Source organism: Prionailurus bengalensis, chromosome E4, assembly GCF_016509475.1.
Source record: "Prionailurus bengalensis isolate Pbe53 chromosome E4, Fcat_Pben_1.1_paternal_pri, whole genome shotgun sequence".
Lineage (NCBI taxonomy): Eukaryota > Metazoa > Chordata > Mammalia > Carnivora > Felidae > Prionailurus > Prionailurus bengalensis.
The window spans coordinates 67,419,107-67,442,189 of NC_057360.1; the positions used below are offsets into that span (position 1 = coordinate 67,419,107).

Here is a 23,083-nt window from a genome sequence, read left to right on the forward strand (position 1 = left end):
AGAGCCAACAGTTTAAGATCCGGATTTTTTTTTTTTTTTTTTTTTAATGCACTCCATGCTCAGTGTGGTACTTGAACTTGCAACCCTGAGATCAAGGGCTGTATCTCCACTAACTGAGGCAGCCAGGCGCCCCCCTCCGCCTTGGCCTTTTAAATATGATGTTTGAAATTGAATGCCCAATAAATCAGCTACCCATCTCAAGACCTAGCTTACACCACCAACGCCTGGGGTGTCTTCACCGTGTAGTTCTCTCCTCTCCTATTACTCCCTTGCCTGCCCCACCCCCAGAGATAATCACTGTCTTGACTTTTGTCACTCATTTACATTTTTTACAGTTTTCATACAAATATATACATTACCTAAATAATACGTTTTTTGTGACTGAGTTTAAAAACAATGATGTCATATTGTACACAGTTGCCTATAACTTGCACGTTCATTCAACATTCTGTTTCTAATTTTTATGGATGTGCTGCGGATGGTTAGAGCTCTGCCATCCCATTCTTCCATTGATGAACGTTCAGATCATGTCCACTCTTTGCTACCATGAAGAGTGTCACTATGAACATCCTTTTATCTCTCTTCGGTGCACATTTGTAAGAGTTTCTCCAGGGTGTAGACCTTGGAGTGGCGTTGTTAGGTCACAGAGTGCCTGTCCATTCTTACGAGGTCATAGCAGACCGTTACCACCTCCATCAGCAGTAAAGGAGAGTTCCTGTTGAACCAAATCACTTCCAACATTCGGAGTCATCAGACTTCTTTTAATTTTTTTTTTTACATTGATTTATTTTTGAGACAGAGAGAGACAGAGCATGAACAGGGGAGGGGCAGAGAGAGGGGGGGACACAGAATGGGAAGCAGGCTCCAGGCTCTGAGCCATCAGCCCAGAGCCTGACGCGGGGCTCGAACTCACAGACCGCGAGATCGTGACCTGAGCTGAAGTCGGACACTTAACCGACTGAGCCACCCAGGCGCCCCGTCATCAGACTTCTTAATTTTGCCAGTCTAGTGGTTACAAATCTCATTGAGGTATTCATTTGAATTATCTTTATTACAAATGCGATTGAGCATCTTTTCATATGTATGCAGGACTGTTGTCTTTCCTCTTCTGTGAAATTCCTCTTCCTGTCTTTTGCCCAAATTCCTCCCCTGTCTTTTGTCTATCCTTTGTTGTGATATGTGTTACAATGAACTTTTCACAAAATGGAGAAAAGTGGTTTGTCTTTTCCTTCTCCCATGGTGACTTTACATAAACAGAATTTCTTAATTTTTATGGGGCTCGAACTTACAGGCCTGAGATCAAGAGTCACACATTCCACAGACAGAGACAGCCAGGCACTCCTGAATTTCTTGTGTTTGCTTTTTAAATTTTTTAAAAAGTTTATTTATTTATTTTGAAAGAGAGAGAGGCAGAGAGGGGCAGAGAGAGAGGGAGAGAGAGAGAGAATCCCAAGCAGGCTCCACACTGTCAGAGTAGAGCCCAGTGCAGGGCTCAAACTCACGAACTGTGGGATCATGACCTGAGCTGAAATCAAGAGTCAGACACTTAATCAACTGAACCGTCCAGGTACCCCTGCCCCAAATTTCTTAATAAAAAAAAAAAATTTATTGAAGCATAACATGTATGCAAAACATGCATTAAAACATGTTTAATGGGTGCCTGGGTGGCTCACTTGGTTAAGCTTCTGACTACAGCTCAGGTCATGATCTCACGGTTCATGAGTTGGAACCCACATCAGGCTTTCCACTCTCAGAGTAGAACCCATTTCGGATCCTCTGTCTCCCTCTCTCTCTCTGACCTTCCCTTGCTCATGCTCTTTCTCTCTCTCTCTCTCTCAAAAACAAATGAACATTTAAAAAAGTGTTTAAGATTTTAATTGGAGTTGCAATGAATCTAGAGAGTAATTTAGGAGAAGTTGACATCTGTACAAAATTGCTTCTTCCTATCCATGAAAATAGTACACCTCTGCAATATCATTTTTTTCTGTGTAGATCTTAGATTTCTATAAAATATAGGTTTATTCTTAAGTATATTATACTTCTGTTTTCAAGTTTTAAATTTTAGTCATTCTGGTGGGTGTCTTAGAGGTATCTCATTCTTTAAAAATATTTTTTAATGTTTTATTTATTTTTGAGAGAGAGAGAAAGAGTGTGAGCAGGGGAGGGGCAGAAAGAGAGGGAGGCACAGAATCCAAAGCTCCAGGCTCCAAGCTGTCAGAGCAGAGCCCGATGTGGGGCTCAAATTCATGAACAGTGAGATCATGCTGAGCTGAAATCAAGAGTTGCATAATTAACTGACTAACCCACCCAGGCACCCCTCCTATTCCTTTTTTAAAAATGTTTGTTTGTTTGTATATTTATTTATTTATTTTAATGTTTATTTTTTTTGAGAGAGAGACAGAACATGAGGAGGGGAGGGGCAGAGAGAGAGGGAGACGCAGAATCCAAAGAAGTTTCCAGGCTCTGAGCTGTCAATGCAGAGCCCCATGTGGGGCTCGAACCCATGAACTGTGAGATCATGACCTGAAGTTGGACGCTTAACCAACTGAGCCGCCCAGGTACCCCACAATTTGTACCCATTTAAAATCGACTTCAGTTTGCTAATATTTTGTTTGGGATTTTTGTACTTATGTTGATAAGAGAGATTGGCCCCAAATCTCCCTTTGTCAGACTGCCTGTGAGCAGTTTAAGAATTAACGTTATATTTGCATTAGAGAAAGAGTTGGAGGGTTTTCGTTTCTATTCTTTGGAAGATTGCATAAGATTTCAGTGACCTATTCCTCGAGACACCCGTCCCTTGCCTATAAAACTGTTTGGCTCAGTGTGTTTTGCTTAGAGAAAGATTGACTACCAATTCCATTTCTTTAATAGGACTATTCAGACTTTCTATTTCTTCTAGATTCAGTTTTGGTGAGTTATATGGATATAGATATAGATACAAACACACACATTTTTTTAAAAGGAATTTTCCCGTCTTGCTTGCATCTTCCAAATTGCTGCCAGCAAGTCGTGGGCAGCCTTCTCCTGCCTTTCCAGTCACCGCACTGCCATCGCTATTCTCCCATTCTCCCTCAATTCATGCCTGCCCTCTGTCCATCACTCTTCTGCAGCCTTGTCTGTTTTATTTACCTGTTTCTAAAAACAACTCTTGGCTTTTATTGATCCTATTTTATGTTTATTGCTCCAGTGATTTCTGATTTTTATTTTTTTAATTAATTATTTAGTTATTTATTTTAATGTTTTTATTTATTTTTGAGAGAGAGAAACAGAGGACTAGCAAGGAAGGGGCACAGAGAGAGGGAAACACAGAATCCCAAGCAGGCTCCAGGCTCTGAGCTGTCAACACAGAGCCCGACATGGGGCTCAAACCCACCAACCGTGAGATCGTGACCTGAGCTGAAGTCAGACGCTTAACCAACTGAACCACCCAGGTGCCCCTTAATTTTTAAAATTTTAAACTAATCTGTCCACCCCGCCTGAGGCTCAAACTTACCACCCCAAGATCCTGAGTCACATGCTCTACTGACTAGGTCAGCCAGGGGCCCTGATGTCTGTTTTATCTTTATTATATCTTTCCTGTTTTCTTTGAGTTTGTTCTGTTGTTCCTTTTCCAATTTTAAAGTGGGCATAGTTTGGGGCGCCTGGGTGGCTCGGTCGGTTAAGCGTCCGACTTCAGCTCAGGTCACGATCTCGCGGTCCGTGGGTTCGAGCCCCGCGTTGGGCTCTGGGCTGACGGCTCAGAGCCTGGACCTGCTTCCGATTCTGTGTCTCCCTCTCTCTCTGCCCCTCCCCCGTTCATGCTCTGTCTCTCTCTGTCTCAAAAATAAATAAACGTTAAAAAAAAATTAAAAAAAAAAAGTGGGCATAGTTCATTTATTTTACAATTTTTTTTCAAAGAAGGCTATAAATTATCCTTGAAATACCACCTTGGCCATCTCCCACAAGTTTTGTGCTGTAGTTCTATAGTATTTTCATTAAATATAGCATGTCATAAACTATCTTTAAATTTCCATTATGATTTCTTTCTTGTTTGTCCAGTAAGTCTATTTAGAAGAGTGTTTTAAATTTTGTAAATCTATAGAGACTTTTTAAAACTGAAAACATTTTTGAGACAGAACAAATATATAGCAAAAATAAAAAATAAAAAATAAAACTTACCTGTAGAATGTAATGAACCATTAGGAAGAAAATAGCCACGTAACCACCCAGCTTACACAAGAAACACTAGAGTGTCACTAAAACCTACATGGTCCTTGTGTCCCTCTGCATCCATAGCCCTCTTTTTCCCGTCAGAGATGACCACTTTCTTGACTCTTTTTTTTAAGATTTTATGTTTAAGTAATCTCTGCACCCAACATGGGGCTCGAACTCATGACCTCAAGATCAACAGTCCCACACTCCACCAAATGAGCCAGCCAGGCACCCCACTTTACTTTTAAGCTCAATTTTCCTAACAGATTTACCCCCTTTATATGCAAGTCTAAACAATATTAACTAGTTTTGCTTATTTTAAACTTTATGAGTATAACCATACAGCATATACATTTTGTGTTCTTTTTTTTTTTTTAATTTTTTTTTCAACGTTTATTTTATTTTTTGGGACAGAGAGAGACAGAGCATGAACGGGGGAGGGGCAGAGAGAGAGGGAGACACAGAATCGGAAACAGGCTCCAGGCTCTGAGCCATCAGCCCAGAGCCTGATGCGGGGCTCGAACTCACGGACCGTGAGATTGTGACCTGGCTGAAGTCGGACGCTTAACCGACTGCGCCACCCAGGCGCCCCTACATTTTGTGTTCTTGATTCTTTCACTCAATATTATGTTTGTGAGATTCATCCATATTGTAGGGTGGGCTGTGGTTTGTTCATTTTCATTTTTTTTTAAGTTTTATTTATTAAAAAATTTCTGTTAACATTTATTTATTTTTGAGAGACAGAGAGAGGCAGAGCATGAGCAGGGGAGGGGGAGAGAGAGAGACACACAGAATCTGAAGCAGGCTCCAGTCTCTGAGCTCTTTGTTAGCACAGAGCCCAACGTGGGGCTCGAACTCAGGGACTGCGAGACCATGACCTGAGCCGAAGCCGGACGCTCAACTGACTGTGCCACCCAGGCACCCCCATTTTCACTTTTGGTTAGTATTTTGATATGTGAATACATCTCAGATCCCTCATCCGATCCACTGGAAGGGGATTTCTGGCTTGTTTCCTATGATCTCTATGATACAGATTATTTGAAATGTGTTAGAACTTGCCTTCTGGGGCGCCTAGGTGGCTCAGTCAGTTAAGTGTCCGACTTTGGCTCAGGTCATGATCTCAGGGTTCATGGGTTCGAGCCCCGCGTCAGGCTCTGTGCTGACAGCTCAGAGCCTGGAGCCTGGTTCGGATTTTGGGTCTCCCTCTCTCTCTGCCCCTCCCCCACGCACGCTCTGTTTCTTTCTCTCTCAAAAATAAATAAACATTAAAAAAATAAAAAATAATTTGCCTTCCGGCCTGATATGTGGCCAGTTTTTGAAGTGCTTCGTAGAGGCTTGAGAAAAATATTTATTTCCTAATGGTTGGGTGTGTGGTTCATGAATATTCCTACTCCCTTTTGTCTTAAATCCAGACTGTCTCTGTTGTTTCATTTCATTTTGTTTGTTTGTTTTTATTACCTGCCTGGCCTCCATAGTTTGAGTCTGTCACCTCTGGAAACCCTTCAGTGTAAATTTTTTCTAAGATGTTTCCTGCTTTGGGCTCGAATTGCAGCAGAGTGCTGCACGCCGAACAGTGGGCTTAACTTCCCGAGGATTTCAGGTGGAACGTGGCAGGTGTGCAGGACAGGGAAGAAGGGCACAGGGAGCGGGAGGGGTGAGGCCTGACTTTGAGTGAGGGTTCTTGATGCGATTCTAGGGTCAGAGCTGCTGTCATCCATCCGTTGGCCCTTTGGACCGCTCGGCCACGGGCATGCTTTCCAAGTCTGCGTCCATGAGTGGCATCAGTTGTCTCTTGGGCTGTTCCGACCCGGCTGGTGAGTGGAGGTGGGAGGCAAGGCAGTGGTGGCCCCTTCCCCTGTCTGTCTCACCACTGTCCCTCACCGCCCACCGCCAGCCGTTTAGAGTCTGGGTGTCCTGGGTGCTGCTTAACCACACACCCTTGGAAACACCAACATGCCTCTATTCAAATGAGAGGTCTGAATTCAGAACTCTCCTTCCAATGAAGGAGGACATAGGACAGAGTGCGGCTCTCCAGTCCCCCTCCCCTGCCCCCCCCTCCCCGTCACAGGAGATGAAGGACAGTTACCTGCCATGTACCTTGTCCTCAAGATGAGGCACTGGAGGCTCAGTGCGAGACCTCTGCTGTCTCCATTCGGTTCTGCAGAGACGGAGCTGAGACTCAGGCTCCCACCCCCTGCTCTACAGGGTCCCGTGCTCTGCTCCCTGGCCTCTCAGTTCTTCAGCTCTGCGCCGCTCAGACCCCCCCCCCCCCCACTCCAGTGCCAGTCACATGCACCTGCAGCATGGGAACCTGATCCAGGTGGAGGGGGTGGGGGAGGCAGCCCCGGGCGTCTTTGTCTGGCTTTAGCCGGACACTTCTCGTCTCCTTTTGTGTTGGCAGGGAATTTATGCCAGCCCTCCGCCACTGACCTCAGCCGAAGGTGAGTTTGGGAGACCCAGAGCCCTTCAGAGGCCCCGATGGAAGAGGGGCAGTGGGACTGGTCCACGGATCTTGTAGCACCAAGGGTCTCTGCTTCCTGAAACATCGCTCCCTTTAACATTTCTGATCCTAGGCCTCCAAAAGGCCCTGTCCCCGAGCTTTACAGAATTCACCCTCTCCTCATTCAGTGGCCAGGGAGGGTTACAGAGCTCCCAGTAGCCTCATGGGAGAGTGAAGCAGTTAGGGAAAGGAGAGTAGTATCCAGACCCCAGGCTGTCAGATGAAGAGGGGAGAGGGAGTTGTCGAGGCCAGGAAGGGGGGTGGGCAGATCAGCTACTGGCCAGTCTCAGGGAGACACGGTGACTAAGGACCCCATGCATCAGACTTGGAGGTTCAGATCATAACCAGAGGGGAGTGGCTCTACGGGGAGCTGGGCAGGGGCTGTGGAGCCCTGGGTGGGAGGGCAGGGGCTGAGGCCCAGCCCTCGAACTGCGGGAGCCTGGGAGTTTTCGGTGCCCAGAAAAATCAGCACACAAAATCGGCACCTGTTTATTTGGCCCCTGCAGCTGAAGCCTGGTTAGAGCGGCCGGGCCCTCCCAGACAGTGCGGCTGGATGAGCTAGCCAGGGCCCTTTAAGATGCCAAGCTCTGATTTGTGACCCTGAAAATCTCTAGCTGACACATCCTCCTGGCTCTGGGTTTGGGATTAGCTCATGGGATGGGGCTGATGAAATCCCAGGAAATCCACTCCTGATTGGCTTTGGGCCCAGAGGCCCTTTCCACACAGCAGAGAGGGTCGTACACAGGGCTCTTGTGTTTTGAGGGGAACATGCCCCACTGGGGGGCCCTCACCCCGCATCTTTGGTCGGGAAGCAGTGCCGGCAGAGGCCGGGCCTGAGTTAGGTAGGAAGGGGGAGGGTCTGCACTTATCTGGGAGGAGCCCAGAGTTTTCCTCACACACTGAGGTGCCTGGGCAGCAGCCGCGCACATCCGGGAGGTGGGGGTGGGGCCAGGGGCTTTCTCAGTCCTTTCTCGGACCTCCTTTCTCCCCTCCGGGCATGGCGCCTCCGTCCACCATCTCTCCGGGAACATCTTGCTTTTCTTTTCCAGCTCAGCCTCCAGCCCTTCACCTCTTCTTTTTCTCTCTGCAGCTGTAGCCAACTGGAAGGGGGCTCAGGTACCTGGGCGGACTCCCCCCTGCGCCGGACCCTCAGTTTCCTCCTGGGCATGACCGGAAAGGCCAAGGTAGGAGTCAGCGGGGAAGCAGGAGGCCTGGCCCCCCTGCCCTCCTCGGTTCCCCTCCTCTGCACCCCACCTTCTGCTCTGTCCCCAGCTTCCCCGGGAGACCGACACCCAGGGCAATGGTTCAGGTTTGGAAGAAGCACGTGGTGTTTCTCCCAGACTCCCTCCCTGCATGGGGGGAGGGTCACCTTTCCTCTGCGCCCCCCTGTCCCCCTGCCTCCAGCTCCGCAGCCCGCTGTGGACAGCTGGGAGAGGGGAAGAGTGGCTGAGCCCTACCTCTCTTCCGGCCTCACGTGGCTAAGAGGTGGGCAGCAGGGATCGGAACCACTGGGGAAGAAGGATAATGATCATAATTACGGCCCTACTTTTTACTTCTTCGGAGCGTCTATAAGGGTTTGCAAAGTGCCTTTCCACTCGGAATTGTATGGGTGGGTGCAGCAGCTGCCGGAGTTGCAATTAGACCCCAGGCAGCGTGGGAACCAGGAAAGTACGACGTTGTGGAAACGCACGCACAGCCACGCGTGTAGGGCCACGTCCAGTTCTGACCCCGGGAAGGTGAAACTATCCTCCCGGGTCCCTTATTACCGACCCCGGCGCTGCGAGACCAGGAGCTCTGGCTGCTGCTCCAATGCCTTTCCGCGTTCTCCATTTCCTGGCAGAATGAGCACCCCCCTTTTCCTCTCGGGGCCTCCCCAAGTGTGCATGCACCTTCCAACCTGGGGCGGCTGCTGAGCATGGAGAAAGACTGCAGAGAAAACCTCCATATTCACCTGGAAGAGCCCCGGGATTCTCACCCCTCGCCCCCCGGGGCCGGGCGGGGCTTGCTCCCCCGCCAGCCTTTTGGCCTTCCTCCGGGTCAGGCAGAGGAGAAACCCGCTGGTTAGCACCTTCTCACCACAGGCCGGAGGGGGTGGGGTGGGGGGGTTGAGGCAGGGGACCAGGCAGTCTGAGCAGGAGCGGCTGGAATCTTAAAGCCGGGGGTGGGGAGGGCAGTGGGGCAGTGAAGCTTCTTTTCTCCCACGAGAGACTTAGCTCTCCAGGGACCTGGGTCTCCGGCCAGCGTCCTCAGGAGCTCTCTTAGCTCAGGGTAGGAGAGTGTGCTGGGGGAGCTGCCTTCTTTCCCCGCAGGGGGAGTCTGTGCTGCCCGGGGTGGGGGGCATCCCGATCCCCAGGGGTCTTCTGCGTTTGTCCACCCTTGGCCCAAGTTCGGTGAGAAGTAAAGTAACCAGGTGAAGGGGGGTGTGGGCAGTGTGGGACCCGGATAGGCAGCGGGAAAGAGCCCGAGCGAGTCAGCGTCTGGCCAGACTCGCCCTTCCCCACCAGGGTCTCCGGCCCAGTGCTGTTCCACACTCACGAGTGCGTGTGCCTGCCTCACTAAACCCCTTCCCCTCCTCCCAGCTCGGGACTGCGCCTGGCAGGTCAACATCAGGGGGCGGGGCTGGAGAGAGGAAGTGGCTTATTCCTTCCTATTTGATTAGAGTCATCGAGGTGGACAAAACACTTTTCCAGAGGCCATCCCATTTCATTTTCATAACACTCTGACAAAGATAAGTATTTTAATCTCCATTTTGTAGACAAGACAACGAACGCAGCGGGTCCATTACTTCCCTGAGATCCTACAGTTACCAGGAGGCAGGGCGGTATTGCAGACCCAAAGCTTTTTTGTTGTTGCTTTGTAAAAAGATTTTCATTCTCTTTTATTTTATTAAAAAATTGTTTTTTAATGTTGAGAGAGACAGAAGAGACAGAGTGTGAGTGGGGGAGGGGCAGAGAGAGAGGGAGACACAGAATCCAAAGCAGGCTCCAGGCTCTGAGCTGTCGGCACAGAGCCTGACACGGGGCCCGAACCCACGAACTGTGAGGTTGTGACCTGAGCCGAAGTTGGACGCTTAACCGACTGAGCCACCCCTGACGATTCTTATTTTAAAGTAATCTCCACACCCAACGTGGGGCTTGAACTCACGATCCCAAGGTCAAGAGTTTCGGGCTCTGGTGGTGGCTACTTTTAGGTTCTGGCAGAAATTCGGGTTGCCTTTTGTTATGGGGTATCTAAAAAATAATTTCTGAAAATAACGGGAAATATCAGTGGATAGGAGTGGGGCGGGGATAGGGAGATGACGACGCAAGGGTTTGGGTTTGGAAGTGTTCCCGGGATGCATAAGATGAAAATCAAGTCAGGCAGCAGGCTTAGCTCTCTAAAAGCCCAGCTGTTCCTCAAGGTAGATGGGTTTCCTGTACCCACTCCCAAACCCCCTTCCTGGCCACTCATCTCCGAAGCGGAAGAGGTGGGCATTGAGCGAGGGCCAGGCTGGGACACAGAGCTCACTGAAGATGGGGGTGGAGGCAGGAAAGGGCTGGAGCCTTAGGTCTGCTTCCTTCACAGAGACCTGAGTCTGAGGCCTGCCTGAGAGTTCCCTCAAACCCTGCGATTCGGGTCCTGGCCTCATGGCTCCGCCCACTGGGTGCCCACACTACAGTGTGGCCCTTTAAGATTCCGTCCTTTGCTTGGGGCACTCTCCCACCCTAGGTCTGGGAGAAAAGTTCAGGTCCTGGCCCACCCCTGGTCTCTGGGCCCCCAGTGGGTGGAGCCACCAGGCCAAGATTCTGGCTTCTGGTTGTCTGTTCTGTTTTTATATTTAGTACATTCCTCAGCCCTGCCTGCTCACTGCGGGGAGGTCAAGTCTGGGGTTCTGGGCCAGGATTTCTGGTTTGGGGGAGTTCCTAGGGCCTTCCCATAAGGTCTTCCCCGCAGGTGCAAGCCTGGGGGAACCAGCCTGCCTCCTGGCCCTGGGAAAGTCCTTTTTGCTTTCTAATTTCCATCCGGCCTGAAATGGGCTTATCCCCTCTCCTGTTTTCTGGTCTTTGCGGTACATGGATTCTTAAACAGTGGAATGGGCGAGGAAGGAGGTGATGAAAGAGTTGTTAGGCAGGAGGGAGGCTAGGGGAGCATGTGGAGGTGGTGCTGGGGGTGAGGAGCCCAACGGGCTCAGCCAGTGGTGAGGCAGCGAAGCCCAAAATAGTGGCAGAGGCTAAAATTGGCACCTAAGGGGAGTGCTGAGCTGGGCTGGAAACACTGGCTGGAGCTGCCTCTGAGCCGGGCCGGGAGCTGCGGCATCTGGGTTGGGCCTCCTCTCCCTCCTTCCCCTACACTTTTTGGGACCAGAGTCAGGCAGGACCGTGCAGACACAGGATGCTCTGCCCCAAGGCTCTGCAGAGAAATGCGAGAGCCTGAGAGGCAGAAATGAACTGCAGTGTGAAGGATTATAGTTAGATTGGGGGAGGAAGTTTGCAGCAGCAGGAAACTCGCAAAGGTGGAGGGTGGCTCAGGCTGCGTCAGAGGGCCCCGAAACAATGCCCCACTGCACGCCGCCGCTTGTGGGGAGACTGGCCAGGCCCTGAGTGCCCCCCGGAGCGGGGGCGGGCAGGTGTCCAGCCTTTCGGCTCTGGCCTAACAGCCAACGGAGGGAAGCGGGGTTAGACACCAGGAAGGACTTCCCCGGCCTCCCGAGAGGGGGCGGGGCCCGCGCCCGGGCCGGGGGCGGGGCCGGGCCGGGGCGGGGCTCGGGCCGGGGGCGGGGCCGGGGGCGGCCGCCGCTCGGGGCGGGGCGGGGGGCTCGCGGGAGAGTCCTCGGGCGCGCACCCTCGCCTCCACGCCCGGTAAAGACCGGCCTCTCGCTTCCCCTCGCTTCCCCTCGCTTCCCCCGCCCTCCCCCTGCCCTGCCCCCAGCGGCGCGCGGGGCCTGGCGGCGCGGGCGGCGGGGCTCCCTGCAGAGCGCGCGGGGCGGGGGGCCGCGGGGCTCCCGGGTAGAGGTCGGCGCGGGCAGGGCGCGGGCAGGGCGCGCAGGGCCGGCGGGGCGAGCGGCGGCCAGCGCCCCGGGCCCGGCCCGGCGGCCCCCGCCCCCGGCCCGCGGGGAGGCTCGCGTTTGAGGAACTGCGCGGGGCCGCGCGCGCGAGCCGCCTTCCTGTCCCGGGACCGCCCGCCGCCGCCGCCGCCCCGACCATGTCTCGGATCGAGTCGCTCACGCGCGCGCGGACCGAGCGGAGCCGGGAGCTGGCGAGCAAGGTGGGCTCTGGGGGCGCGGGGCGGCGGGGCCGGGAGGGAGCGCCGGGCCCCGGGGGGCGTCCCGCGCCGCCCCCCACCCCCACCCCCTCCCGGCCCGACCGCCCGGAAGAAAGTTGCTCCGGGAAGGGACCGCGCGGGAGGAGGGAGGTGCGCGTGTCGGCGGGGCTCCCCTCGGCCCGGGGGCCCCTGCGCCCCGCGGTCGCCGGCGTGCTCATCCCCCTTTGTCCCCGCCATCCGGCGCAGGGGCCTGGAGGGGTGGTTTCCCGGTTCCTCCCGCCCGCACCGCCGCCGCCGCCCCCCCACCCCCCAGACAAAAGTCAGCCCCTCCTCCCCCCGCAGATGGACTTTCCAGCTGTGATTCACTTCTCCCCTCTGGTAGGCGGGTGGCTGGGGTCGGGACGGCGTACTTCCCCCCAGGAGCCATCACCCTCAGGCGCCGGGAGCAGAGGTCTTTGTGTAGTTGGGATCCTTTCCTCCGTCCTCCGGGGCCCTGGGCACACCTGTTTCTGGAACACAGGGCCTCGGGTCGCCGTCCCTGTGTGACCCGCCAGCTTCCAAGCCCCCTGTTCTCCCTGCGTGAAACCCCGAGGGTGACCGGCTGGCCGGCTCTGTGCCCCTGTCGCCCCTCCTCCCTCCTCTCCCTAGCCCTTCCTTCACTCTTCATCCTGGGACCCATTCACCTTCCATTTCCAGAGTCTGGGGTATAATTATCCTTGGCCCTCGCTCCTTCCCAAGTATCCTTTATCCCTGTCTTTGTAGCCAGGCCCACTCTCCAAGGCCATGACCTCTGCACACCCCAGACCCCGGGGAAATGAGGTGTCCGTGAACAGGTTAGAGCTGGCAGCCCGTGGCATGCAGACAGCGCCTCCCAGCAGCCAGGTCGCCTGCACTGTACCCATTATCAGGAGGGCCAGGCCCCCGCCAATAGCTGGTTTAATCTCTGGCTTCCCTCTGCCGCCAGTGCCCTGCCCCCAGTGCCCTTCCCTCTGCCCCAGTGCCCATCACCCCCACGGTGCTTGCAGCAAGGGGGCAGTGCCCTCTGGGAGCCCTGGAAAATGGTGGAAAGCCCTCCCACACTCCTCCTAACTCCTAGCGTGGCTACCTGTCTCCAGGCTAAGTTGGGAGAGGTTCCATCCTGGAACTTTCCCTTCGGGGGGCCGGGATGAGATTCTGCCAACAGGAAGGCAACTGGGGATTTGAGCAGAGCCTAAGACAGGAAGTGTGCTGGAGCCGTGGGGTGGCAGACGGGCTCTGCTCAACCCCGGCCCGGCCAGGCCCCAGCCCTGAGAGTCTGTTTATTTTTCAACCGTTTGAGCTGAGACCCTGGAGTAGAGCCAAAGGGGGGCGGAGAGGTTTTTTTGAAACCACGGAAATTTGGTTCCACCCTAAAAAGGAAAGCCAAGAGGGAGCCGTGGGGGGCAGACCTGGAGAGGGGTGTAGACAGGGCCTCTGGAAGGGTAGATACTGGAGTCCTTCTTCATCGGAAAGAGCTGGGGGGCCAGATACCTGGGTCCTCATGCCTTGGTCTTTCTAGTAGCGGGGGGACTGGGGCGCCTTCTGTCCTGGGGCCTGCTGTGGTTTGGGGAGTGGGGGCTTGGGGGGGGGACTGAGTGGGTGGATCTGAGGGCAGAGCGCCGCAGGAGGAGGGTGGTTGTCGGTTTGGGTTGGTCGGAAGGGGAGGGCCGCCTCCGGAAAGCTGTGGTTACAGAAGGGGGGAGTTGGTGCTTGGCCAACAAACCCTGGATCCCCTCTTCCCCCTCCCCCAGCGCACCAGCTGTCTCCTTTCTTTTTATACTGTGGTGGGAAGTAGAGGGGCCCTGCTGGAAATGAGATTATTTGAGGAAGATGGTCTCCCCTGCTACCTATTTGGAGGGATGGGTCAGACCAAGCCCTGAGCCCACACCCCTGCCCCCTTCCCTGCCTGACACCCGGGACTTCTCAGAAAAGGAGAAACTGTGAGGGAGGATACCCCGTTCCTCCCAGCTTCACAGAGGCTGACTGCAGCCCCTCCCCACGTGTCTGTTCCCGTCACCCCTTTCTCTCCACTCCCCATTCTTTCTGCTTCCTACCTTCCCTGGCTCCAGACCCCACAGGCCCCTTTCCCTCTGGCCCCCTGCTCTTCCCCCACCCAAATCCTAACCTTCGTGTGTCAGAACAAAGGGTCCTTTCCTGTCTAGGGGCCAGCAGGGGCCTCCAGGACGGCCCTGGAGGCTGGGGTCCCCTTGGAGTCTCCAGGCCCCCAGCATTGGCGTGTGTGGGGCAGGTGGAGTGGGAGAGAGGGAGAGGCGATTTCTTTGTTCTGGGTAAGGAGAGGTGGCTGGCTTTGTGTGCAGGATGGACTGGGAGAGGAGCTGGGCCCGGGGAGGAGGGCTGGGTGAGCAGGGAGGGGCTGACCCGGCTGGCTGGCAGTTTTGTAAGGAAGTTTTGCAGGAACCGAGGGTCCCGGGGTGTTTGAAGCTTTTAGGGGCACAGGAAGAGGTTCTAGGGTCATGGAGGTTCAGGACCGAGCCGAGGAAGGGAAGTCACTGCTGCAGGGGTTGTTGGTGCCTGGGGAAGGGCCGGCTGGGCTCAGCAAAGGACAGAGAGAGGGGCCTGAGCTCAGTCCTGGCTTCCCTGGAACCGACCTTGGATCCTGGAGGGGACAGATCTGAATGTGTGAATCCCATGCAGGCGTGTGACCTGTGTTGAGTGTGTGTGTGTGTGGCTGTCTGTCCCCAGATGCTCTGGGTTACTGTCTTGAGCCGCGGTCACCAGATTAGGGGGCTCGAGCTTTCTGGAAGCAGTTCCATTTTTAGCTTCCGTCTCTGGTTTGAGGGCCGTCTAGTAGCCTGAGTGAGCAGATTGGCCAGGGCTCCTGGAGCTGGTGAGAGATATGGCTGAGGGAAGCTGGCTGGACCCTCCTGGGTTTGTTTGTGTGTCTTGGGGGAGGGGGTGCAGGCAGCAGCTGCCCCCTCCCAGCCCAGCCGGCCTGCCCTGTGCCAGGAGGGCAGGGAGTCCTGGCACGGCTATTGTTCGCCTGCACAAATGCCCGTCTGTTTGCCTCTCCCCCCCCGCCCTCCCCTCTGCTGTCTCTCTCCTGACCCGACAGGTGTGGCCGGGCAGGGGGCAGGCTGGGGTCCAGGAGGCCTGAGTTGCAGGGTCCCCGGCCTGATTTTATTCCCCATGGCCCTTAGCGCCCCTCTGCTGCTCCGCCAGTGTGCCCCCTCCGCCCCCGTTGTCTGGCGTGTCATTCTCATTCATCGAGCAAGCATTTGTTAAGTGCCTTTGTGTGTCCGGTGATGTCTTTCTGTGTTACGTTTCCGGCTTTGGCCACCTTCTCCTCGGGCTGCTGCCTTTATCTTGTCGCGGGGAAGCTCACAAAGGAGCAGAGCCTGGCCTTCCTCTCAGTCCTGTGGCCGGGCACCCTCTGTCTGCCCAAAGCCCCCATCCCCACGACCCCGTGCACTCCACAGCCTATGACTCTGCGCCCCGGCTGGTCAGGCGCTGAGCCGCAGGTGACTTGGATCCCAGCGGGACCCTCGGGTGCCTTCTGGTCACCCTGCAGGGGCCTCACCATCTTGAGGAAGGGGCTGTGGCTCTGAGCACCACATGACTGCCCCGGAGGTCGCGGCGTGGACGCCCGGTGGAAGAATGAGTGACGGGGCCTTGCTGGGAGAGGCGCCCACCTGCCTGGGGGGCTCTGCCACTCACTGCTGCCCACCAGGGAGCCCAGCTCCCAGTGCCTTCCTCACACACAGCACCATTTTCCTCATTTCGCCGCCGAGGGAGGCACAGTGCGGAGCAGGGGGAAGACGGGGACCCTGCCCTCGTCCCCTCGCCTTTCTTGCCCCCAAGCGACCGCGATCTGGAGGGACAATGGAGGGGAGCTTTGGGTCGGCCTCTCCGGGCCCCCAGAGGAAACCCTCAGGGTCTAGGCTCAAAGGAAGTGGAGTAGAAAGAAGGGGGGGTGCTCCAGTGAGGACTGAGGGGTCCCCGGAGCGGGGTGAGGGTGCTGCTGGACCCCGGGCCTCAGTGCCCGCCGTCCCTCCTCGCGATCGTCCTCCCTTCCCTTGCAAATGTGCGCCCAGTGCCTGTTGGACAGGCCGCCGAGCCAGGGGACCGACCCAGTGCGCCTTCCTCCCTGCCTCCCGATGCCAGGCTTCTGTGGGGCGGATGAGCAGGGCTGACCAGTCGGAGGACTGAGCCCCGAAGCAAGGGCTTCTGCACGTTCGGCGCGGCCAGTGTAGATCAGGGGTCGTGGCCCAGTGCTCGCCGCAGGACAGCGGGTGGGTTGGAGCCCAGCGGGACCGTCCTCAGAATACCTGGAAAAGAGTAGGATGCAGAGGCGGGCACCACTCACTGTGTCTCAGGGACAGCCTCCCCCCAGTGGCGGGTCCTGGGTCCTTCCGTCCCCCTGGCCGAGCCCTGGGGCGGGCACAGGCTGCCACAGGACAATAGCACTAGGCGGTGCCAGGGCCGCTAGCTGCCCGAGGTGGGATGTGCTGCTGTGGCTGCTGCCCGCTGCTGGCTCACCTACAGAGGGGGCCCCTCGGAGAGAGGGTGAGTGTGGGGAGCAGAGGGTCTGGGTCCTCTGTGGGGCGTCGATGGCAGGCAGGGAAGGGCCCAGAAGCCCTGTGCTCTGGCTGCACGTCCTCGCCCTCCCTCCCCTGCCTCTGTACAGGGGGAGCCTCCAGGTGGCGGAGGGCGCAGGGGGTGGGGAGGGGACTTGCACGGGGTGGACCCGCACCGCTACCCCTTCCAGATGTGGTTTTTCCCGTGTGATTTTCATGTTTGCTGGTTTGCTGCTTTCAATTCAAGCCCAGTGAGCGTTCAGACTTCTCATCGGTGTCCTAGAGGAGGCCAGGAGTGCAGGGGAGAGAGGGTGTGCGGCAAGGGGAGAGATGCAGGCACTTGGTCTTTGAGGTCCTATACGGTTGTGATTCCGAGGAGGACTTGATCTTCTAAGGAGCTATAATTTGGGGCAAGACAGGTGAAGTTAGCCCAAAGGGAGAATTTTCTAGAGGTCCAGATGGGTAGGTACCAGCGTAGAAAATTGGAGGCCTGGAACACTGGAGGCCAGGACCACAGGAGTCAGCTTCCCTAACCAGGCCTGGGAGCAGGGCGGGGGGAGCGGGTGAGAAGGGGAAGGCTGGGGGTGGGGAGATGACCCGGAGGAGGGAGGAGACGAGGAAATGGGAAGAGGAGGAGGAGGGGGGAAAGCGGGTGATCGGAAGTGGGGAACAGACCCTGAGACCCCCAGGCTGTGATTGTTGGCTGACAGACCTGGAGCTTCTGAGTCGGGGGTGAGGGGAGGACCCTGGACCGCAGAGGCCTTAGGCACTGTGGCCACTGTGCTGTTGACTCAGCTCCTACACACTTCCCTTTTCTGTCCCGAGCCCGGAGCACCAGCCCTGCACCAGCGCAGTGTGGTTCCCCCCAGCCTCCCAGCTGCTGTGTGCAGGGGCCGAGAGGGCCCAGGCCAAGGGCTGTCCCCTGGCTTTACATCCTCTGTCCCAAGGCCCTGGGCAGTGTCTTCCACTTTAGGTCGCCTGCCCTCAGCTTCAGCAATCTGAGCCCCACTCTGGTTCCTGAGAGCTTGGAAATCTGGCGGGGGCGGGTGGGGCGGGTCTTGCCAGCCCCTGTCCTGTGTGCTACCCTCTCTGTACAGGGACTCCAGGGGTCTGAGGTGACCACTGAGGAAGGTACTGGAATAGGCAGGAAGAAAGGCAGCCCATTTTCCCACCATCTCGGGCTCTTGGGGAAGCTTAGGGACTTGAGGGGCAGAGGAGAGGAGACTTGACCTGCAGAGGCTGGGGCTGCAGGAGGAGGGAAGGCCGGGACAGGGATGCCAGCCTCCGGGACCCCAAGGAAGGTACTCTGTGCCCCGTGTTGCCGGAGCCGGAAGACCGGTGTCGTGGCCAGAGGGTGGAGGGTGGAGCCAGAAGGGGCTCGGGATGGGAGTGGGCAGTGGCCGCGGGCACTAGCCTAGGTTTTGGAGGGCAGCATGAGGAATAAAAGTCCGGCTTCCTGCTGGAAGGAAGGAGACCCGTGGGCTGAGTTTCCTTCCTCAAAGAGCCCAGGGAGGAGGAGTGACCAGGCTCTGGCCTCCCACGGGGACCCTCGAGTGGGGTCCTGACCTCTGGGTGGGGGGCGACAGTGGAGGCATTCTGCCCTCCAGCCAATCTGAGAAGGGGCTCTCCTGCCCCCCACCGTGACTGCCTAGCCCGCGACACCCGTTGTCATGGTTATCAGAGCAGCTAACTCCCATGGATTGGAACGCGCTGGTGAGCTGGCACCCTCTGCTTCGCCTGCTCTCCCTCCTCTGCGCATCTTCCCTGCTCGCAGGAGAGCGCACAGCAGCCCGGGGGCGAGTGCAGCAGGGCTGGGAGGTGCGGTGAGGACGCAGGGGCTGGAGCCGGGGAGATGAGCGGCCACCGGAGGCAGCCCAGCCGCAGGGGCCAGGTAGGCCGGGGTGGGGGCCGGCGAGGTCGAGGCCGGTCGCTCCCGACGGCTGCCGCTGACCCCGTGGCGGACCCTCCCGTGGGAAGCGCTATGTCTCCGGCAGCCCCACGCGGGCTCTGCTCCCTCGACCTGCCTGTCTCTGGACGCCTCGGGCGCCGGCTGTCTCCCGGCCTCACTTCCCGTCTCTCGCCCCTTCCGCAGACCCGGGAGAAGGAGAAGATGAAGGAAGCCAAGGACGCCCGCTACACCAACGGGCACCTCTTCACCACCATCTCCGTGTCGGGCATGACCATGTGCTATGCCTGCAACAAAAGCATCACGGCCAAGGAAGCCCTCATCTGTCCAAGTGAGTCGTTTGCACCCTGGATGTCGCTCTGACCCCAGCCTTGCCCTCCGTCCTTTCTGCCCCGGATGCACAGGGTCACTCTCCCGGCGTCCCAGCCGGGCCCAGTGCTTCCCTTCCCTCCCTGCGAGGGATGGTGGCCGGGGGCACGGGGGAGGGGAGGCCGGTGGCTCCCCTTGCAGCTGTTGTCCGCTGGGTGTCCCCTGGCTCCCCGAGCAGCTGCTGAGGGTTAGGGGGACTACTTGGAGAAGGATCAGGAATGTCCTGGGGGCGGGGGGCGGTGAGGGGAGCCGGGTGGCCGGCTGGGCCTTGCACCTGGTCCTGCCGGTCTTCCTGGGCAGGACTGGACATTCGGGGCGCCAGGGTCCCTTTTTGCTCCTCCCTTTCTATCGACTGGGTGGAGCCTGAAATTTTTTAGCCTCTGCAGTTTGAAGCAGAGGACAGGATCAGGACCATCCGTCTCAAATTTCTAGTGTGACTGATAGAAAGAGGGAGAAGAGCAGGGATGTGTGTGTGTGTGGGGGGTAGAGGTCGGAACTCCTGACCTTCGCCCGCATCTGAGGGTTGCCCTGCAAGCAGGAGGTATAAGGCGGGTGCCGTCCTTCCCCGCACGCCTGCGCGCCCGCCCAGAAGGCTCCTGCTCCCCCCAGCGTATAGCAGAGCGGCCTCTGGCTGCAGCGCCTCTGAGATCTTCACCTGCTGCCACGGCAGGACCGGGGCTCTAGCCTCTCAGCCCCCGTGGAATGGGGGCAGGAGCCCCTGGAAGAACCAGTGAGGCCTCCCCGCTTCCTCAGTCCCCGACTTAGAGTGAGGAGGGCGAGGAGGGAACCCCAGTCTAGACCCCGCAGAGGCCTGACAGAGGTCCCCATCGGGAAGCTTGTTGCCAGGGGAACCGGGGAGGCAGGCAGCAAGTGCTATTTTGAGAGCAGGTGGAAAGCGGAGGTTTGATCCAGAGACACTGGGTGCTGGGGGTAGAAGAAGGGAGCTCCGGGGGAGTGGGGCAGCCCCAGCCCCCTCCCGCCCTCCCCTCCACCCCACCCTGCTGGCCTTGTATTTGTGGAAGTGAGCCTGGGGCTGGGTATTGTCTGAAGGAGGCGGCAGAGTTTCCTGTGTTGGACGAGGCGGAGGAAGCGGGAGAGGGCAGAGGGCTGAGGCGTGTTGGGGACAGGGACAGCCTCACTGCCCAGGCCTGGCCACTCTTCCTTTCCTTTCCTCCTCTTTTACCCCATGGCAGGGTGGGTGATGGGAGAGGAGCAGGTGGAGTGTGGGGGCTGTGGGTCTGCCCTGGGTGGGGGACAGGCCCCGGGCCTGGAAGGGGCAGGCAGGAGTCAGAGCCGAGCGGTGGGTGGGGAGGGCCGACGGGCTTTGGAGAGGGACCGGGCAGGGCCTGTCCCCGCTCCAGCACCGGCTCTACTCGCCTGCGAAGTGCTTAGGCCTGGCTACAGTTGGTGGGTGAACATGTGGTTCATCGGAAAGAACACGACCAGGGTTTCAATCCCGGCTCTGCCACTGGGGGGCTGACCTCTGGCGGGCGATTTGACCTCTGCGGGAGGCAGGCTCCTCGTCTATGAAATGAGGATAATTGAATCTGCCCCAAAGGGTTGTTAGGATCAAGTAAGTGCGGACCACATGCTGGCCGCCCCCCTGCCCCTGGCCCCCACCCAGCTGCTCCGTGCCTTCTCCTGTCCCGTGGGCGTCCTCTGCCACCTGCCACTCTCAGCCACCCCTGTGCTCCTTGAGCTCAGCTCTGGCAGCCATAACCCCTCCTTCCCTCTGGTCCACCCCTCAGATCACCTTTGAGTCGGGATTGCTTAGTTGTGGCGGCCCCCTCCGCCCCCTCACCCGATTTCCTGCTGGAAGGAAGGGGGAGGCGGAGGGGAGGGGAGAGGAGGGACGGGTGTGGTAGTGGCCGAGAGGCCGGGGACGAGGGGAGTCTCAGAGTGCGTGGCCAGGGGGAGACGGGTGTCTGCGTGTGGGTGCGTCCCCTCCCGTACCACCCGGCCCTCCCTTCACCCTCTCTACCCCACCCCACCCCCCCAGCCTGCAATGTGACTATCCACAACCGCTGTAAAGACACCCTCGCCAACTGCACCAAGGTCAAGCAGAAGGTGAGACGGCCGGGAGGGCAGCGGGCTGGGGGAGAGGGTAGTGAGTGTGCCTCTTCCTTCATTCCTTACCCTGTGTTCCTCCACCCCTCTCCTCGCCGTGGGGCGGTCCACACCGTGAGCCCCAGGCCTCGGGCCCCGTGCGGCCAGCCTCCTGCTCTGGGCACGGCCCCCTAGTGCTGGGCACAGCCGCCCTGTGCCCTTGACCGTGCTGCCGGCCTTCTCCCAAGGGGTCAGCTGCCCAGCGCCTGCCCGTGCCTGCGGGGGTGACCCTTGGTGACGGCTGTCCTCGGTGTCTCTCTTTTGCTCTGTCCCACAGCAACAGAAAGCTGCCTTACTAAAGAACAGCACTGCCCTCCAGTCTGTTTCACTGCGCAGTAAGAGTGAGTCGTGAGGGCACGCAGGCGGCCCCTCCCCAGAGTACCCCGGCTCTGCTGCCCCCTTGATTGGAAGTGGATGCTGGGGCTGTCGGGGCAGAATTTAGATGGGGGTGAGGGCCCCGGGTTGCCTGGTCTCTCGAGCATGGACGCTGCCCTGGGGGTGTCGGAGGCAGCTGTCACGAGCCGGTTCGGACGGCTCTGGTGTAACAGAGGAGCAGGTGCTTAGTCAGAAACACCAGAGTCTGAGTCCCCACTCGGCCACCAACCGAGTCGCCCTGGACAAGTCTGTTAACCTTTCTGAGCTTCAGTTTGCTCATAGGCTTGTTTGGGGGAAGAAATGAGACAAGACAGATGTTACTGCACACGTGTAAGCTGGCACCACTGTGATCCTTCCTTGACTGGGGGCAGGGCTGAGGGTGGGAGAGGAGCCTGGGAGGCCTGGGCCCGGGGAAGCTGCAGCTTTAACACCTGCTCGGTCTCCCCTCCAGCCGCCCCCCGGGAGCGGCCGAGCTCCGCCATCTACCCCTCCGACAGCTTCCGGCAGTCTCTGCTCGGCTCTCGCCGCGGCCGCTCCTCCCTGTCTTTAGCCAAGAGCGTCTCCACCACCAACATCGCTGGGTGAGCCTCTGCTCGGGGAGGGGACAGCCAGGCGGGCAGAGAGTGGCAGTGGGGAGCAGGAAGCCTGCGGGGCCCTTCCCGCCCTAGGTTCAGAACTGTAGATGGACAGGGAAGGAGGAGGACTCAGGGTGAGTGCCCCTCAGACCCCAGCCTCAGTTCCCCACCTGGGGAGGGCTCTCTTGCCCGAGTCTAGGTGACACAGACCCTCTTCCGTCAGACACTTCAGTGACGAGTCCCCCCTGGGGCTGCGCCGAATCCTGTCCCAGTCCACAGACTCCCTCAACATGCGGAACAGGGCCCTGTCCGTGGAGTCCCTCATCGATGAAGGTGAGCGAGCGCTTGGCCCGGGAGGCCTGCGGGTGGCCGGCCGGGAAGGGTCTCAGGGGCCCGGACCCGGGGAGGAGCGTCAGGCTCTGAGTCGCGGGCCCCGCTGGCATCCAGGTGCAGAGGTGATCTACAGTGAGCTGATGAGTGATTTTGAGACGGACGAGAGGGACTTTGCGGCCGACTCCTGGAGCCTAGCCGTGGACAGCAGCTTCTTGCAGCAGCAGAAGAAGGAGGTGATGAAACAGCAGGACGTCATCTATGGTGAGCCTCCTCCTCCTTGACCTTGACCGGGCCTCTTATCTGTCCTCCCCGCTGCCAGCCGCCTGACCCTGCCAGCCCCCCCCCCAGACCCTGTCAGCCCCTCGACCCTGCCAGCCCCCCCTTACCCTGCCAGCCCCCCCAGACCCTGCTAGCCCCCATACCCTATTAGCCACCCCCAGACCCTGCCAGCTCCCCGACCCTGCCAGCCCCCTGACCCTGCTAGCCCCCCCAGACCCTGCTAGCCCACTGCCCCCCCAGACCCTGCCAGCCACCCCAGACCCTGCCAGCCCCCCCACCCTGCCAGCCAGCCCCAGACCTTGCCAGCCACCCCCAGACCCTGCCAGCCCCCCAGACCCTGCTAGCCCCCCGACCCTGCCAGCCCCGCCGACCCTGCCAGCCCCCCTCCAGCCCTGCTAGCCCACCGCCCCCCCAGACCCTGCCAGCCACCCCCAGACCCTGCCAGTCCCCCCGAACCTGCTAGCCCACTGCCCCCCCAGACCCTGCCAGCCCCCCCAACCCTGCTAGCCCACCAGCCCCCCAGACCTTGGCCTCCAGCCCACAAGTTGCCATTATGCCTCCACCTCTTGGGCTATTGGTGTCCCAGGTCCTGTCTTTACCCCATCCTTCTCCACCTTGACTCCCTGCCTGTTCCGCGCGGGGCATCACACTGGGG

General features: G+C 58.0%; 1 protein-coding gene across 16 annotated transcripts in view; it reads left to right on the forward strand.

Annotated features, from left to right (window-relative positions):
* Positions 1-5,913: 5,913 nt before the first annotated feature.
* Positions 5,914-23,083, forward strand: part of LOC122476031 (rho guanine nucleotide exchange factor 2) — a 29,514-nt gene continuing 12,344 nt past the window's right edge. The window contains exons 1-9 of one of the 16 annotated variants that reach the window (XM_043568195.1): positions 5,914-6,005; positions 6,593-6,632; positions 7,782-7,875; positions 18,578-18,722; positions 20,760-20,827; positions 21,144-21,207; positions 21,693-21,822; positions 22,040-22,149; positions 22,264-22,410. In XM_043568195.1, coding sequence (XP_043424130.1) covers positions 5,942-6,005; positions 6,593-6,632; positions 7,782-7,875; positions 18,578-18,722; positions 20,760-20,827; positions 21,144-21,207; positions 21,693-21,822; positions 22,040-22,149; positions 22,264-22,410 — 862 coding nt within the window. In that variant the 5' untranslated portion in view covers positions 5,914-5,941. Of the gene's footprint in view, positions 6,006-6,592; positions 6,633-7,651; positions 7,876-11,482; positions 11,530-11,745; positions 11,936-13,584; positions 16,475-17,842; positions 18,377-18,577; positions 18,723-20,759; positions 20,828-21,143; positions 21,208-21,692; positions 21,823-22,039; positions 22,150-22,263; positions 22,411-23,083 lie in introns of those variants that run through there. The other 15 variants (XM_043568192.1, XM_043568201.1, XM_043568203.1 and 12 more) reach the window with 15 other exon arrangements.